This window comes from Bombus flavifrons, chromosome 15, assembly GCF_040668555.2.
Source record: "Bombus flavifrons isolate JBK064 chromosome 15, iyBomFlav1_principal, whole genome shotgun sequence".
NCBI classification, from domain to species: Eukaryota; Metazoa; Arthropoda; class Insecta; order Hymenoptera; family Apidae; genus Bombus; species Bombus flavifrons.
The window spans coordinates 10899560-10918014 of record NC_138456.1 but is presented as its reverse complement, the minus strand read 5'-3'; the positions used below and the strand labels follow the sequence as shown (position 1 = coordinate 10918014).

The window sequence follows — 18455 nt, the reverse complement described above, 5'->3', positions numbered from 1 at the left end:
GAGCGGTCGATGCTATTGATCAAATTTTGGCTGAAAATCCACGCTGTTGATCGAAGTTTCGTATTCGAATAGACCAGAGTGAGCGAGCGAGGCGGCGAGGCACAAGCTTGGTGTAACCTGGATCCCGAGGCATGTGCGGAAGAAACGATTCCAGCGGCCTGTCGCGAACTAGGTCACCGTCGGTGGAAACGGGCTGAGCAGAGGTGCGGCAGAGCGCGCTACGCCACCGCATGGCATGGCACGGCAGGGCACGGTAAGACGAAGCGAGACACGCCAAGGAGCACCGCAGCCTTCCAAGAGAGAAAGAGAGAAAAAGGGGGGATTCAAAAAGTGGAGGTAGGTAAAGAAGAGAAAAGAAGATGCGATGAGAAGAGAAGAGGAGAGAAGAGAAGAGGGAAAGGACGGGGTGGAAGCAGTCGATGGTGAGGGTAAATTGATGGCGACAGAAGGGCGGAAAAGGTAGAGCGCTGCCGTCGATGTTCGCTCTGTTCAGTGCGCGTCTGCTCGTCCTCAGCAATCTACACCCTCGTCCAGTTTCTGCTTAATTGCAAAATTACCATTTATCGACGAGATATATATATATATAAATATATATATATGAACATGGCGTTTTTAGCCGATAAAGTGTGCAAGGTTAACCACGCTTTCTCTCCATCGTTCGATTCTGATACCTTTATACGAGCTTCTCGGTAACCGAGAACTCGCTAACTTTCTGCGCAATATCTAGATACGCGATTAATATTAACGTTTCAAAATACAGAGCTTATCTTCGTAAATGTATTTGTCGCAAAGAGATAGCACGAAGAGAAACTCCCAATTTGGATTCGATCTTCGATCGTTTCTATTCTTAAAAGTATCGTTCCATTATTTTCGTAATTAAGACGTACATTTATTCTCTATCTCGATACGTTGTCGTGATTAGAAAAACACCGTGTATTTTTGATAACAACGAAGGTAGAACGCTAGCTGACGAGACACGTTAGTGAGTTTGGCGAGCGAAATAACGTTGTCGTTTCTACGGATCGGTCGAGAGTCGAGGACACGGTTTACAGGCGAAAGCTTCGATTCGAAAAAGCTATGTTCCGTGTTTTCGATGGTAACGACGGAGGAGTAACGGCGTAACGTCGGCCGTTGCGTTCGATAGCGGGTAGTTTCGCGCACACCCTCTGGCAGCGCCGCAGGGTCGCGCGCCTTGCAGTTTGCCGTATTTTATTACATAAGCTGCGAGCTTGTGTAACGCAACCGATCGATACGAGCTTCATAATTTTTCATCGTATCGGTCCTCTAAGTGCGCGCTCGTGATGAGAAAGAAAGAAAGAAGTGGACGTGGCTGTGGATTTGGATTCGGCGAGTGGACAAAGAGAGTCGGTCGATGGTGCACGCGTGGATTCCGAGGAGGTCGCAACGGGCGGGACACCGTCGAGCTCTGGCTCGCGAAAAATCTATATCGCGCGAAACCGGACTGACCTATAAACCTCATACCGGGTCGGGTCACTCCGCACCGGCGCAGTCCCGAATTCAAATAGGAGGGATCTTAAATTGGGTTAACGTCCGGATATATTACCGCGTCACCGGAATTAGTCGAAAAAGATCGTCGTTGCGTCTTGGTTCGCGGATGCCAACCTAACTCGCGATGATTGCATCCCGTTGCGCCGGCTATCGGTATCGCACCTTTCGATATGGCGACCCCTAACGTTCTTGGTTTAGCGTTTGTTTCAAGGACGAATTGGCGAAAACTCTCGGCCACGACGCGACGCGATTAACGCTTTTAGCTAGAACGTGGCGTGTATCGAAGCTACCGACATTTCTGCGTACGATTTCATAGACAGGATTTTTATAAACCAGACGATTCCACGGGATTGCGTATTCCCAACTAACCCGAGCCTGTCGACCGATTAACCGAAATCGTCTTTTATCAAGTTTCCCGCCTGTTCTTTTCTATCGGTGTGCACTTGGCGTACCAGATGTTACGCGTCTCCGCCTACATTTTGATACGCGTACTACGTTGTGATACTGGTTAAATACCAAAACACGAATAGACGCTGATACACGATTTCTTGGTTTCGTTGGCGCATAACACGGTTGCGAAACAATCGTGATAGCATGGAAGTACTTATGGAAGAATTATCGAGTAGATAGGGCCGGCGCTGCTTGCATTTTCGTTTCGTCAGAGTAGTACACGTGTTTCGTAACGATATATATATATATATAACGATATACGTACACGGACGCCGCTGTGTAACGGCACTGCGTCAAGGTAAAGTCAATAAAAAACTTTATCTTGTCGCGCGTTTAACGTTTTTCGAATCGACGCTGGCTTCGATCGGCTCGTTGGCCAAACTCGTGGTCGGAACTTGGCCTAGTTTTCCCGTGACCCTCGAACGCAAGATCCGCTGCCTGGTTTTAAGCAAAAGAGCCGCGGAGAATTTAGGGGAAAACGCACGCGTAAATCGGGCGCACGCGTAAATAGAGAGACGCAAGGCGTAATCGGTGCTCGTCTTCGATTGGTTTGCTGCTCTGGCTCTGGCTGGCCAGCCGGTCTACGAGCACGTGCCCCGATTCGCTTCCAAGGTGAATGACGACCGACGAGTTATCGGACTTCGAGCCCGAGTATTTTTTCACTCCGTTGCGTTCGACGAATCGCTTCGTTCGCGTATCGCCGTATATTGCCACATTGCCAGCTTAGTGTACAACCTCCTTTCGATCGACTACCCACAGCCAGCTTTTTTCTTATCGTCTATTTTACGGGTAGATACGGAGTACGGTAGCAGCGCTATTCCGATCACCTTCTAAACTTCCACTTAAATTCGCCTTAAAATTCTATCGCATACGGAATAATTCAACTCGTTGAATATTACGAGACGTCGTTACAGCGTTTAACGCGACAAGGAAAGAACGAGGAAACGTGGTGTATCTGAGACCCGGGAAGAAAAAATATCAACGATCCGAGAACGAAACGAAGCCTATGCTAGGGTTATTTTAATTAGCGAGCAGGTATTATGTAAGAACTGGTAAAATTAATGACGAAATATATGTTTCAACTACGGTGACCTACACACGCTACTGGATTACGATAATTACATTTACGAATATTAACGCGTTAGTCAGACTTTTATCGAGCAAAAGTTACATCTGTGATAAAATATTATAGAAGAATAGAAATTCTATGATGCTATATTCTATATTCCATAGTGTGTATAGTAGTGGAACTATTATGGTGATACATTTCGTGGTTGGAAAATTCGTAATCTAGTTTCACGAATTACAAAGCAAATTACTTATTAGCTGGTCACGATAGAAGAGAGATGATCATAGTGGAGGAAAGCGGACGTCCGAACGTCCCACGTAGATTCCTATATCCGACGATCGGATTATCGCGTGTGCATCTAGTTTTGCCCTTTAACGAACGACGTTTGTTTCAGCATCGATTTCTTCTTCTATCCGTTTCATCGTGCGTAGGTATATTTGGTTCGAACGCGCCCAATTGATAAACGCGGCAAACGCGGAGGGATGATATTTTGATGAAAATACGACGTTATTACCTTTCGGTAAATATCAGCATACCGATACGATCGATCGCTAAAAACTGATCGAGCAGAAGTTTCCACGTAGAATACGGTCGATATCTAGAGCCGTAAAACAGACAGCACGAACGTACGGCGTTACGTACAACAAATGCACGTCACGCGTACTTATCGAGAACAATGTCGCGAAATACGCCAACACGAAGAATGAACGAATCGATCGTGACGAATGTAAATATACAGATAATTATACATATTGTTCAAGAAAGCAACCAATTCCAAAGCGTCTTCCGACGTACTCGAAACAATACCGCGAACCTCGATTTTAACTAGGTTTCGTATAAGTTGTAATTGGATTACGATGCCTGGTACTGATTAGGAGAACCTTCCTATACCAAACGACGGACCTAACGACGAACGAAATTAATCTTACACGCTATCCTTACGTTACGATATTTCACCCTTTCGTTCGGCTATGGCCCGTTCTTCTCGTTTCTTTCTTTCCATTTCGTTTGTTCGTACGTGATGTAGAAAACACGAGTACAGAATTTATAAGTATCATAATGCATATAATTTAAATATAACCGTCGAAGAAGATGCGCGAAGGGTAATAGCTCGCATAACAGAATCCGCCATTTCTCCCGGATAGTATGCAGGTCTATTTTTGACAAGTGGCTAAAATAGCTGAGCTTAAACTTCTGCTAGACACTGTTTGAGCTGTTCGAGCTGCCACGCAGGAAAGGAATTAGGTCAGACATCAATAACAAAATAAGTACATCGGAAAAGTTCTCTCCGTTTCTTTTTAAATAATGTAAACTCGATTTCAAAGTTACGTCAACGATGCGTTTGGTTGTTAGCCGATATTTTACGAATGCTTTCGCGCATTACGCGCCATCCTAACCTCTCACACCTTCGTACATTTCGCGTTTCATGGTAGCTAGGTTGGGCCAGCACGAACGACGAAACGAGTGGAAAAACTGGAGAAAGAACGAATTCTCGATCGTTGATAGGCGAAACCGACCAGAGTCGAGAATCGGAATAGATTTAGACGAGGTTTAGGTTGGTTTCGAAGTAGATCGAACCACGTTTCGGAATTTTTTCTCGAATTTCGAAGAACGAAACGTTCCGTTTAAGAACAACGATGTCGCACCGTTCACAGCGAGCAAACCGTTCAAACAGCCGTTGTACCGTCTAAATTTAAATGCATGTCTCGAAGCAGTTGCATAACCTGGCATCGAATGCGTGCACCAACGAAACTGCGGAAGCTAAAGCTACCGGTATATACTTTTTCGAGCGAACCATATACCGCTACGGTAACCTTTCTCGTAGGTGGTGAACGATCGATAACGGAATAAAAACTCCATTCGCTCTGGAATCGACAAGATCGCGCTCCTTCGTTGAACTTAAGACGCTCGACGATCCCGGCAGAGACGTTGGATCGACGTATTCTTAGGTCGAGTCTTACGGGTTAATCCCAAGTCGGATAATTCGGAGTAATTCGAAGTAAAAGAATAGAAGCGAAAGGAAAAAATAAAGATTCTAACCTGCTGAAACGGCGGCAGCTGTAGCAAATCTCTGTCCTCGGCGGTGGTAACTTCGAAGGTTGGCGCAGGTTGAGGCGGATACATGTTGCCTTTTCCGGGATACGAGGTGCTTCTTCGAAATTTCACGGGGCTGATGCAGGAGGGATGAGCCGCTGGTCCCGGATGACCGGGAAACGTAGGACTCGGTTTCCTGCCCTGTAGCCCGGCAGCTGCCGCGACCGCAGCAGCGGCGTGCAGGGACGAGTGCAGGGGAGGAAGGTTCGGTACCGATCTGCCGCGATTCCAGGGCGAAAGGCCGGGACTCGCGACCGCCGCAGCTTGCGGCCCAGCGCTCCATTGTTGAGGCGCTTGCGGGCCACCGGACCAAGCCGCGTAACCTTTGCCAGGTAGGTAAACTCCCGGATGCGAGGTGGCTGTAGGTTGTTGTTGATGCTGCTGTTGTTGCTGCTGCTGTTGTTGTTGCGGCGGTTGCTGCTGTTGTTGTTGCTGCTGCTGCTGCTGTTGCTGCTGCTGCTGTTGCTGTTGTTGAGCGGACGAGACCTGAAGTCCGTGTCTCGTAGTTGCAGCGGTCGCGTTACCGTGCTGTTGCGGGAAATTGTGACTAGCTGTGATAGCGCGACGCGTACCAGCCGAAACGGTTGGACCGGTACCAGCGAACAACCCGGTCGGACCACCGGTCGGAAAGTTCTGAAACGCTGCGATGGATCCGTTGACCGGTAACGCGTGAAGACCGGTGTCATCCGGAGCGGATGACCACAAGCTCGGCACTCTGGCCGCTTCGGAAAAACTCTGAAGCGCCGAGCTGGTGCTACAGGCGATCTCTTTCTCTGTAGAGGAGGGCGTCGTCGGCGTGATAGCGATACTCTCGACCTCGACCGCGTCTTTCGCCTTTTCTAGTCCAGCGACGGCCTCCAGGCCGGTACTGGGCGATAGCGGCGCTGCTTTGCCACTGGCTTGTTTCTCGATCAACAGATCGTCCTGCATCGTTGATGTCGTTACGGTTACACCGGAACTCGCGGTATTGCTACCGATCGAAGATTTCGTCGTGCTGGACAAACTATTGGAGAAGAGGCTGGTCGCGCTAAAGTCCCCCATAAATCGCCAGGGTTCCAAGATCCACGAGTATCCTGTCGATCGTATCGAGGTCCCTTTCGCCGACCAACTCCTTTTGGATCCCCCTGTCGAACAATACGGATTCTTTTAGAATCTGTGTTTGCCGATTCGCTTTCGAAAATTCGCCCTGTGATTCGAGATAAATCGAGTCGTTGGCTGTCGGCACGGACGTCGTCGACCACCCGTCGACCAGAGCTCGCGAGACAACTATCGATCCACGGCGTACGCGTAAAAACACCCACGAAGCCCGGAAGCTGTGCGAACTACACCGATATTTGGCTTCTCTTATTTTCGCCGTTTTCCTCGATTCCTTCCTTCCTGCTCTTTCCCTTTTTTCTTTTTTTTTTTTTTTTGCACACGACAGTTCGCCAAATAACGTGGAAACCGAGCTAAACTACGACAAAGACGCGTCGCGCCCGTGTAATTTCCCAGCAACTTTGCTTCCGTAGCATTCTGCTAGTTATCGAACGACCGCCCGCTCGATGAGATGACCATCGTCGTTCGCGCGAAACTACCGTCCATACGACGTTTGTTCGTTCGTTGGTGTCTAACGTCTTTTTCCGGTATTTTTCAGCCGCTTCCGGCGTGCATAATTTACCCTTTTCACGAATATACGACGAATTTATCCAGTTGGAATTCTCCCAAGTATACGCGCGAAGCAACGCGACCTTCCGTCTTGCAGTGCGACTATTTGTCGATTCCTTCAGCCGCGTTTCACACATACACGCTCACCCATAGAGGCACGCACACACACTCCACCGTAGTACTACGCGAAACGAGGCCGGGATCGTGGTCGTGATCGTCGTGGTCGTCGTGGTCGTCGTTGATCGTTGCGTATCGTGTACGCGGCACACTGCGAATACGCGTTTTATCACTAAACACAGAATCTCGGCAATAAGGATAGGCGATCGTTTCGTTTCGTTCAGCGTCGAAATTCACCGCGCGAGAAGCAGCGCGCGTATCGCTGTTCGACACACTCGCGTTCTCGTTAATCGCGACTATTCTCCCGATTACCGATCGCTCGACCCAGTCGTCGAGCGACTCGCGACGCACGACTCACGACGTACGGCCACTGTGCGTATCGCGCGCCAGGGAGATCTCCGCTAGTTCCACGGTTCCCCGGTTCCACGATTCCCCGGTTCCACGGTTCCCCGGTTCCACGATTCCCCGGTTCCACGGTTCCGCGCTCGTTTGACTCCAATACTATCGCCGAACCGGACCAACTTGTTTCCTTTTCGCCAACCCTTTCTTCTTTTCGTCTTCTTCACCGTGATTCCGCGCGTCCTATCGACGATGCGGCCCGAACTTACCGTCGTCTCGGCTTGTCTTCGTTCGAGCTAGCGCTGCTTCTCATTGGCGATTCGAGTACTATGATCACTCGCGGTTTATCGTTTGCCCACGGCACTGCTTCTGTTCGTTCACGTGTCACGATCTTCTACAACGATAAGACGTCGTCGTCGTCTCCGTAGCTGACGATTCTACGCAAGCAGAGCCTCGAGTTCTCCGGCCCTCGTCGTCGTCGTCGTCGTCGATTCGATCGATCTCTAATCGGACAGCAGCCAGCTGTTGGTTACTCGCGTTCCCTGGCTGCGCTCGACGGAGCACTCGATCGGAGGCCAGCCGAGCGCGATTCGACGACGCAGCTTGGTGGCTCTGCGTCGCGCGTAACACGATTCGTGCGTGGTGCCGACTTTTGGAACACTGTGGCCGTGCTGCGGCCCACACCATGCCAGCCGTAGTCTCTCCGCGTAGCCGTCCGCTCGGCGATCTTCGGCCGCCGCTTCGTCCTCGTCCTCGTCCTCGTCGACGTCGTCGTCGCTACGTCGCTGCTGCGTCGCGCGGCGACGTCGCTCACGCACGCGCGTTCACGTTCGCCTTCGAGCTGCCGCCGCCGCCGCCGCCGCCGCAGCCGCCGCTTCCACCGCCTTCACCGCTACCACTTCCACTACCGTTACTACCGTCGCCATCGACTCCACCACCGCTACCGAGGTCGCCAACGAAAACCATCCTCGTCGTTGTTCATCCGATCCTTTTCATTTACCCTCCCTTTCTTCGCACGGCACCATACACTAGGCTTCGCGGCCTCCCCCGTGAATTCACCTGAATTTTCAAATACCTGCTCGACGCGAGCGCCTTGGTTCCTCCCCTTCCTCTGTTACCTTTCTCTTCGACTTACCTTTCCGCCTTCAGTTGCGGAACGTGCCTGTGTACTTACCGACAGAGATAAATAACCCGACTGTTGTAACATATCATATCACTGTACATTTGCAACATTCATTCGTTGATTTAAGGTTAAGCGCGTCTAACCATGAACGATATAAGTGCGCGTTCTAAGACTCGTTCGAAATTCTTGTACTTCGCGTAATAAAACGAGAACGTTTCGTTCTTCCAACGAATTGTAATCTTTATCGATGAAACGGGGATCTTATTATTCGTCGATTAGAATTCAGCCAATCGGAATAGACCGCTGATAATGGCGATAATGTTGTTATCAAACTATCGACAACGTATTATATTATAATATCTGTTCCAAAAATTGGATGACAGATAGGAGACGCCATAGATGGATAAAAATTTACCAATAACTCGTTTGAATTTTGTTAATATTTTACCTTAAAAACAAAAATGCCGAAATCCCGCTCAAAACTAAAGTACATTGATAAACGTGCTACGTGACAGTAGATGGAGCAACTGACTGCGCTGAGTCAGTCAGCTTGACGTTTCGATTGAAGGCGAGTAACGATCGAGAAACAGAAAGAGAAATAAAAGAGAGGAGAGAAAGAAGAAGAGATAATCGTATCTTACCTTTAATTTATTTTATTCGCCAAAATGAACAGACTTTTTGGTCGACCTAAAACGAAAGAACCACCGCCGAGTCTCACCGACTGTATCGCTGGGGTATGTATTCGTTTTCGTTGCATCGTTAAAGAGGTTACGTTACTATCTACACAATTTGTACGTTTATAACACGTAATTAACGATTATGATTGTAATAGGTCGATAGCAGGGCGGATACTGCGGAGAAGAAGATAGCAAAATTGGACGCGGAATTGAAGAAATACAAAGATCAAATGGTTAAAATGAGAGAAGGACCCGCGAAGAATGCGGTTAAGGCTAAGGCATTACGCATTCTGAAGCAGCGTAAGATGTATGAAACACAGGTGGACAACTTGCGTCAACAGGCCTTTAACATGGAACAGGCAAATTATGCTACCCAAACACTAAAAGATACTCAGGCAACTGTAGTTGCCATGAAAGAAGGAGTTAAACAAATGCAGAAAGAGTTCAAAAATATCAATATAGATCAGATCGAGGTATTTTCAGAACAACTTCCTGTTTATTGTATCTCTTTTCTTTCTTTTTTTTTTTTCGCTAACTTGCGATAAGTTAACGATAAGTTAATACACATCTTAGGATCTCCAAGACGACTTGTCCGATATGTTGGAACAAGCGGATGAAGTCCAAGAAGCGTTGGGTCGCAGTTACGGCATGCCGGATATAGACGAGGATGAACTAGCCGCCGAGTTAGAAGCTCTCGGAGACGATTTAGCCATCGACGAAGATACCAGTTTCTTAGACGATGCGATCAAGGCACCTAGCGCTCCTGACAAAGAACCTGGCGCCAGCTCAGTCAGAAATAAGGTTCGTGCTCTCTATTCTATCGTTCGTAGAAATATTAGGAAACATTTTATTTAAAAATTGCATCAAACGAGAATTTTTTCATTCCAGGATGGCGTATTGGTGGACGAATTTGGTTTGCCACAGATACCAGCCAGTTAAGATGTTTCGTAAAAACATCGACCGATATAAGCAAATATTATGTATATGGGTATATCCAAAGATGATTGGTTCTTGAACGACTTTCGACTTTCAGAAGCTTTTGCTACGTACATATGTAGTACACAGACACCGTACTAAGTATTCCGAATTTCTCTAAATCTATGGATATAAATTCGCGCAAATTGTAAATTTTCGATGAACGGAACGTAATTTCGTTGTTGCTAATAGACATGCTATGTTAATATATTTTTATTGCTTTCTGTTCATGTTGTTAATGTATAGATCAAGTTAAATAAAATTGTCTAATCTAAGAATTTAAACGATCTGTAACCGAGAAATATTCTTCTGAGTTTGGCTTTGCACTTCTGTGTACTGCATAATTAAGTTTGAGATTACCTCTTTACTATCAATGAAATGCGTTTCTTCAAAACCGCATACTTGCGTGTAGTGATACACATGTGCCTGCAACATAATCGGTATGACTCTACAAGCTTATTTTATAAGTTTCGTGTTTGTATATACAGGGTGGACCGATAACTTTGAGCGCCTTAATTATTTTCTTTTATTTACAAAAGTTATATGGTTGGCTATAATTTTTTAAGATTTCAACAATTTATAATTCAATATCATTTCTGATATCGAACGTTCACCCTGTATATGTATGCGTGCTCGTTTTAACGTTACCTTCCTTCTATACAGTTTAGTAAACTGTTCTATTATGTTTTCGAATAACGATATCATCGAGGAAGAGTTTAAAAGACTCAACAAAGAGGTTGAGTGCCCAGCTGGAGGTACAGAACACAAACCTACTTTCATAGCTTCGTTGCTCCACTCTGTGAACGTAACTTTTTTCCGAAATCTGGAAATTCAAATATAATATTACATACAATGATTTCCAAGTGCATATAAAAAAGTGCATTATCGACAAATTACACGAGATATTTACCTCTCAATGTTTCGTTTCAGATCGTTTACAGGGCAGTTTCCTCTAGCGATATGTGCAGCGCTTAAAATCATAGAACCTGATTGTAGCGGGTCTATTTTAATCAATTGATTATTTCGTGACCATGCATTGGTAAATATTTCATCTATTAGCCTTAAAGAACATATATAGATTACGTTTTTATAATCTCATACAGTAATATCATAAGCTAATAAGTACTTTGTTTCTCGCATATTGCACATCGTCGGCGCTGATAATGCTAATGGACTAACGCTGCTAAATATATAATGTAATTGTGGGTACGGTACAAGATTCGTCGCTATTTCGTTCATATCCATATTTAAATTGCCAGGGAACCTAGATCCGCTAAAAAACGTGACTATTTTCATAAGATTTACTTGTTATGAATAAAAATTTGTGAAATTGTTCTAATTACCTTGTTAAATGAAGAAGCATATTTGCAACAATGCTGTTCATATCTTGAAATGGTTTACACGAGACATTATAGTTTATCTGATCTGTGTTACTTTTTATTTTCAATTGTGCATTGCATATATTCAAAAGGGATTCGTTTTCAATAGGAAATACACAAGTCGCATAATCTATAAGCTCTCGGGTTGACAACAATACATTATATGGAGCTGTAACAACATCTTGCATAACAATTGGATATACGCAAGATACTAGTCTGTAATGATAACAATAACAACTACTAAAAAGTTAATAAAATAACGCTAGTAATAATAAAAATCATAATGATAATGATGATGTGAAATATTATTCTTCGTTGTAATCAAAATAATCTTAAAGAGACATTTATATATTTTATACCTATCTACAGTAGGATAATTATTGGCCAGTAGCTTTAGAACAGCTGTTCCTAATCCAGAACCAGTACCACCTCCAAGAGAATGCATTATTAGAAAACCATGTAACCTAGAACATTCTTCTGCCATACGTCTGATAGTATCTTCTAATTTATCATGATACTCTGTACCATAGGTATGATAACCTACAGCCCTACAAAATATATCTGTAATATTTGTTTTGTCCAAGAATATACCAAGGTAATCGAAGAAAGCAAAAGATCAATACCAATTATTCGCAGAGCCTGGATAATTTGTTACAACGGAAGTCTGGTCAAACAAGTCACGTACAGGTCCTCTCCTTAACCCTCCTATGACACTATCCTCCATATCTATCAATATTGCCTACATACCAAGAAATCCACGGTGTAAATCTTTTTAACCATTCGTCTGACTTTTCTGTAATTGTGCAGCAATAACATAACATAAATATTATACCCTAGCTCTGACTTTAGCTCGTTTTAAGTCAGTTATACTTTTAAAGCATAAATCGCGTGTATTCTCAGGTATAACAAAGAAACTATCAAACGCATCAGACAAATCGCTCATATTTTTAATGTGGCTTCGTTGCGTCTTAAGTAAATCCATCCCAGTATTCGTTGTTTGTATACCGTACTCGTGTAACGCCAAAGGCCAAAATGCTGAACCAATTTGATTTCCACATTGTCCAACTGAAATCAATGTAAATAAATATAGTATTTAGTTTTAATATATGCTATTTCTTGAAATCCATTTATACGACGTTCACAATTTATCACAAACGTAATATCACTCGATATATACCTTGTACCGAAATGAATTGACTCATTAAAAGTCTGTCCAAGGTACTTGAATTCAGACGTTAAATTCTCTTCGTATTTGGCATACTTTGATATTTTCGAGTTATACGGTAAACTCGCGCGATTTTCAATTTGACGAAGTGAAATTAGAAAGAATAGCATCGATATTTAAATTAGTGTTATCGAAAGTCGCTTATTTCGATTTTGAAATTTCAAACGAGCACTTACTGATAAATTCAGTATTGTTCCATCCTGTAGAACCAGATAGTACTTGTAGATTAAGGTTAAAATATTGGTTATTTTTCGCTCGATTATAAAATGGGCAACGGAATAGTAAACCCGTTAAGTGCTGTTATTTTTTTACTTATTTTTGATCGTGTGTACACAGAATCTGCATCAACCACGGAATCAAGTAAGCCATATTAACTTATAATACCGTAACCTATAAAATGTGTATTATAAAATATACTGACTTTGATGACTAAGGTACGGATGAAAATTGAGGGAAAAAGTTAATTTTATTCTCTTTTTATGTCATAGCAACATCCGTATACTTATAACAGCTTTTCACTGAACAATTCAATTTTGTTTTATTCATCTCATGAAAACGTTAACAACTGTTATTTGTTGGCGTTCTGCTTCTTACGTTATAAAAAATATTTAATTTTGAAAGCATTATATTTTACTCATATTTTATATGCTTATATTTTGTTGATAAGAATAAATTCTAAAGAGATACCTAGGCTTTTATTTGTTTGATTTTCTTTATCTGACCTTTCTAGTACACTTTTTAAAGCCAGGAGATGTTATTGAAAATAACAAGCCTGGATTACAAACTTTCTGTCATAATGCCAAACCAAAACATGTGAAATATATGTGGGAAAGTTTAACAGTAAGAAATAAGTTTGGAATTCATGTAAAACATGTATCTACATCTCAATGATGTTAAATTTAGTTGTATTTTATACGTTATAGATCTACTTAAGAACAAATATAGAAAACTATGATCTTTACAATGGGAAAACTCCTGAAGAAGTAATGCAAAAGCACGATGACAATCATAGGTCCTGGAGTTTTAATATATTTAGCATACAGAAGAATAAAAAATTCAAAATTAATCCTTTCGAAGATGTATGTATTGGTATATATGTGCATTCCTCCAATTTGCACAAATATACAGTGAGCATGATAGAAACACGTGAGTGTGCCAAAGCAAAGAAATATTTTGTGGTATAAATGAAAGGTGCTTAAATTCTTGTATAAACAGGTACCGATAGCTCCGCACTAATATTAATGGTGGCAGGCGCTGTATTATTTTGGAGCGCTTATAATCTCAGTAAAAATACTTTATTTTATTATTTGATCAGTGTAATGCTTGGAATCACCACCTCGATTATAATTTTAGTGTACTTTATTAGTAAATTCCTACTAAAGGTAAATAGTTTTTGTACAAGTTTTATTCACACGTGTAGTTTGCTACGTCGCATTTTTAAAAATTAATGTCTATACACAATTTAAGGGTAAGATGATGTATATCACGGTCCTCACTGGTTGGACAATGAGTTTTTATCTATTTCAAATGTTATGGGAAAATACCCAACTAATCATCGTGCAGTATAGAGAATGGGTGGCGTGGTACATTTTAATCACGTCTGTCATCAGTTTCGTCATTTCTTATCGGTTTGGTCCAATTACGAATGTTAGGACGAAAAGACTTATACAGTGGTTCTTGCAGGTTTGTAGATTAATGCGTTTGAAAAAACTAACGGTTCAAAGTTCGCTTGTTCCCATTTAATGTTCTTTTTTTCGTTTATTTAGATAATAGGATTGATTACCATGTATTATAGCAGTTATTTACGCGAAGCATCAGTCTTCTTTTGTATCTCAGTTCTCTTACTTTATAAGTCTCCTACTGTATTAACTCAAAAAGGCAGAACTTACTGGTAAGTTATTCGATGGTATCAGCGTTGTTAAGCTTTTTAGCAAGCTTGCTTCAGTGTTCGCTTTCAATGTTACTCATATTGCTTCTTGATCTAATCGTTCGTTCCTTATATCTGTATTTTCAATGTTACAATTAAAAATGTCTATTAACTCCCCGTGGACAAGCATATTTTTTGCAGCTTTCATGGGCAATCTGGGTCATTATGTCCATAACTTTACTGTTCTACTGTTTTACTGTTCTTGACTTTCAAAAAAATCTGAACAAAATTTTGTGATGTTTATCAAAAGCACTAGTTCAGTACATAATAGCTTTTTCAGTCGAACCTTTAAAGGATTACTTAGCAAAAATAGAAATTCGCAAAAAGGTTTAAAAAAAGATGGGAATTTATTAAAAAAATAAATATTTTTACAATATACAGATATAAAAAAAAGTTATTGCATGGCTTTGAACCTCTTGTGGTGATCTTTTAGAAAACTATATGTACATTTGCGATGAGTTTAAGAAGTATGATATACTTTAAAACTTGAATTTGGAGGAATTTTGGAACAACAATGCAGAGAAAAGCCGGTATATTTATTACAAAATGTTACGGCAAATGTACTGATAGAGGGCAATCTCACCGATTTCGATGATTTTTGAATATGTGGTGTCGAGCATAACGTTGAGCAACCTTTTCCTATATATATTAGTGGCAGTCGGTTTTGGTTTGCGAGATATTTGTGAAAAACTGTTGTTACTACTACTACGCTAAATTCTAAATATAATTATGTGTCTGTGGCAGCATTGGATGCCGGCCGCTTTACGCAGTACTAATACTTACACTCTGATATACAATTTCATTTGTATTACAGTGATCATACAAGGCAAAAAAAAGAAAGGTTCCCTGATAGTAGGAGAGCAAGAAAAGAAAGAATTATTTACTCTCGAAAATATTGATCTACTTTGGAACAAAGTGATTCGCACCAAATTCTTGTTGGTTTCAAAGACCCATTTACTTCTTATTTTTTTTATGTATTCTCCCTTACCGTCGAAGACATTCAAAAGTGAAATTTCACCTTAGTCACGAACGACCCAGGTTGTCCACTGTAGGTTGATATCAATTATAATTGCTATTCCGCTCATATTCTACTTATTGTTAATATTTTAATTTGTGTTAATAAATAGTTCTATATTACTTCGTAGCATTTTGTTATTTCGATTAAAAGGACACATAAAATAAAGGTCAATTAGACTATCTCATCTATTCCATTTTTATCACTTTTAATTGTTTGATAAATATTCGATCAATATTTTGAATGCATTTTCATTATACTTATCGAAGAGTTTTAGAGTTTGATATGAATAGCGATCTTGGATAATTGCTAATAGCAATAGACAGTAGCGTGCAACCATAACAAGAATAGTAAGAATAGTAGTAGCGATAGCGATGGTAATAATAACGACAGCATTAGTATTATCGTTTAGAAAAGCAACACCGTATGTTACATGTATACACCTGTTCGAATTCAGGATGAACATGTTTCCTGAGAGAAGAAAGTTATTGACAGAAGACCAGTATCGTGAAGAAGGAATAAGAGAAACGAACAAAGCGTTAAACGAGCTAAAAGAATATTGCGCTAGTCCTAAATGTAATCCATGGAAAACGACTTTAATATTAAAAGATCCGATAAGGTTATTATATTATGTATTAGTTAAAAGCTGGTGTGCGTTTACGAAGATTAATCGTGATGCAGTCGCGATAATATATTCGCGAATGTAACGTAATTTAACACACGTGCTTCTAGGTTTGCCAGGTTTATGGAAGGTGAATCACATTTATCCGAAGGCGAGTCTCGAGAACACGACGCAGAGATCACAAGAATTATAGAGGAATGTGAATATACGGATGACGAGGATGATATGCTATAAAATGTACATAGGAGTCATTTATTTCGGTAAAAGAACGACCGACGAGTACAAAAACTTTGTACACCGTTCATTATGGAAACTTTTCAAGTACAAAATTTTTTACTCTGAAATATTGTACTTACTAATTTACTATATAACTAGATATTGTATATTTTTTTATTATATCGATTGCGTGGTTTTGAAATAAAGTTGTTAATTGTGATATTTGTTACGTGCATTGTGCGATTCTATCGAGCAGATTTACTCAATCGCGCCACGATCCTTCGAATCTTGTTACAACCCTTCGCGATCGTATTCTTATCTGGTTCGCGTGACTGCGGTCCTTTGCATGTATTTGCCCTATGTATCGTTATGTCGTTTGCTCCAGTTACATTTCTGCGAATGTCACTTTATATTTCATGAGGTTCATTTATAAAAGCACGAAGAGAAAGAGGAGAACAACAACAAGCATACTTCTTCTTTCTCTCTCATTTTCTTCAAACAAAATTCTGTGAAACTCGGAAAAACCATGCAATCTATTCTATCGCGGGATGAACGAGGAACAGCGAGAGCTTTATTAAAATAAAGGAATTTTTTGCAGTAATTGTTCCACTTGTTCCTTTTTATTTTTATTCTCTCTCTCTTCTTTTTCATAACGATACATCGGATAAAAGCGTAAAATTGCCATAAAAGCATCCTCAGTTAATTTTACTTCCCCTTCGGGCTACTATTATTTTGCCATTTTATTCAATCTGGTATTCGCGTATTGTACACAACAGCGGAGTTATTGCTTCCTTTTCAAACAGCTCGATCGAGCAATGTAAGTAGATATTGCAATAAATCAGGGACAACTCGTTTGTACGTGTTTACGATTCGAATTGCTTTATCGTTCCGCAGCTTCTCATTAGTTTCTCCTGATCCGCTATCTTCCTTTAAAAAATCCTACCGAGTACAATAACGCGAAACTTTCGTTTGCCTTCGTCTTTGTGAAACAACATTCAAGTCTCGGTACAGGCATACTTTTTATAGTATTTGATATACTAAAACGTTCATATGGCAAATACAATATTCACGTTTAAACGAAAACAACAGATTAATTGATCAATCGATGAACGAGAGTCAAGAGCGATCGAGAACAGACGGGTGTAAAGTTGTCGTTGCTCGTTGTTACTCGCATTGCCGTACGCGAAGATAAGCGTTGGGTTTTTGACACTTCATCGAGAGTACGCGTTCAATTGCTTCTCACGGCGTACAATAGACTCTCGTAGGTCTTGTACTTGCACACGAGTTGCTTTCTCCGACCCACGGCAAATTGTCATCGAGCGATGAACAACACCGACAGGTGGTCTTCAATCGGGCACCTTGCAAAAAACCTGAACGCGCACGTATGCGGCTTCGGTGCGTTTGCTCGGTTGATCATATTGGATTACAAACTGCCATGGAAGGGCCATGGGTCACGATTAACTTTTGCTTTTCGCACGGTCCAACCTCCTTTCCACCGTAATTTCTCTTCATACGTGGTGCAATCGTTAGAACAGAGGATTCTGGATTGCGTGGAAAAATTTCGTGGTAAAGAACGAATGCTTGGCTCGGAGGACATAGAAGACGTTTCGTATAGAACGTGCTATATCGAAAAGCAAATTGTAGTTGGTCGAGTGTCCGGGGGAAGCCACGTGATCGGCAGGTGGGATTGGTAACGGTCCAAAGGGCAGAAGCAGGATCAATAAGAAAAAGACTGGTTCTCCGTGATGCATGGCGCACCTGCTCTTCGGAGAGACACGAGGAGAGCGGATCCGATCTCGTCCACGATTCTTCGTCAAAAATCTCGAATCGTTTCATCGTGGAAAGCGACAGCGACGTTCCAGCACGTATATAGCGAAATAGGTATTATTCGAATCGCTTGAGCTTCGACCTTTTAAAATTCATAGATTTATATGTCGTTTCGTTGAACGAGGAATCGAACAGAAGAATCACGATCGAAAGCAATTGGAAGTAGCAGAGTCGTTGAAACCCGATTCCAGTGAAATTGATCGACGTAAGCACGGCTTAATGGGAAACGATCGTGTTCGCGCAAGGT

The 18455-nt window shown here is 42.0% G+C and overlaps 4 protein-coding genes across 8 annotated transcripts in view; 2 read left to right on the top strand and 2 right to left on the bottom strand.

Annotated features, from left to right (window-relative positions):
- Nucleotides 1-7992, bottom strand: part of orb2 (cytoplasmic polyadenylation element-binding protein orb2) — a 55925-nt gene extending 47933 nt beyond the window's left edge. The window contains exons 1-2 of one of the 2 annotated variants that reach the window (XM_069128292.1): nt 6780-7992; nt 5069-6246 (exon numbers count right to left, since the gene is read on the bottom strand). In XM_069128292.1, the coding sequence (XP_068984393.1) occupies nt 5069-6246; nt 6780-6903 (1302 nt within the window). In that variant the 5' untranslated portion in view covers nt 6904-7992. The remainder of the gene's footprint in view (nt 1-5068; nt 6247-6779) is intronic. The other variant, XM_069128293.1, reaches the window with a different exon arrangement.
- A 792-nt stretch (nt 7993-8784) lies between these two features.
- LOC138187473 (tubulin epsilon chain) lies at nt 8785-12911 on the bottom strand. 3 transcript variants are annotated; one of them, XM_069128301.1, is made up of 9 exons: nt 12778-12911; nt 12209-12441; nt 12000-12115; nt 11736-11924; nt 11341-11592; nt 11124-11270; nt 10908-11057; nt 10646-10820; nt 8785-10423 (listed from the first exon to the last, which is right to left on the bottom strand). In XM_069128301.1, the coding sequence occupies exons 2-9, from the start codon at nt 12356-12358 to the stop codon at nt 10277-10279; spliced, it is 1326 nt and encodes a 441-aa protein (XP_068984402.1). In that variant the 5' UTR covers nt 12359-12441; nt 12778-12911; the 3' UTR covers nt 8785-10276. The 3 variants fall into 3 exon arrangements, with proteins under 3 accessions (XP_068984402.1, XP_068984401.1, XP_068984403.1); XM_069128300.1 differs by lacking the exon at nt 12778-12911 and adding an exon at nt 12554-12725; XM_069128302.1 differs by lacking the exon at nt 12778-12911 and having other exon boundaries at nt 12000-12169; nt 12247-12385.
- On the top strand, nt 8941-10281 carry Vps60 (vacuolar protein sorting 60). The gene is made up of 4 exons (XM_069128305.1): nt 8941-9079; nt 9178-9495; nt 9596-9823; nt 9911-10281. The coding sequence occupies exons 1-4, from the start codon at nt 9011-9013 to the stop codon at nt 9959-9961; spliced, it is 666 nt and encodes a 221-aa protein (XP_068984406.1). The 5' UTR covers nt 8941-9010; the 3' UTR covers nt 9962-10281.
- Nemp (Nuclear envelope integral membrane protein) lies at nt 12826-16603 on the top strand. 2 transcript variants are annotated; one of them, XM_069128303.1, is made up of 8 exons: nt 12826-12961; nt 13332-13441; nt 13525-13747; nt 13817-13983; nt 14069-14284; nt 14368-14492; nt 16001-16162; nt 16276-16603. In XM_069128303.1, exons 1-8 carry the CDS (start codon nt 12868-12870, stop codon nt 16397-16399), a joined length of 1221 nt encoding a protein of 406 aa, XP_068984404.1. In that variant the 5' UTR covers nt 12826-12867; the 3' UTR covers nt 16400-16603. The 2 variants fall into 2 exon arrangements, with proteins under 2 accessions (XP_068984404.1, XP_068984405.1); XM_069128304.1 differs by lacking the exons at nt 16001-16162; nt 16276-16603 and adding an exon at nt 15343-15665.
- The last annotated feature ends 1852 nt before the right edge of the window (nt 16604-18455 follow it).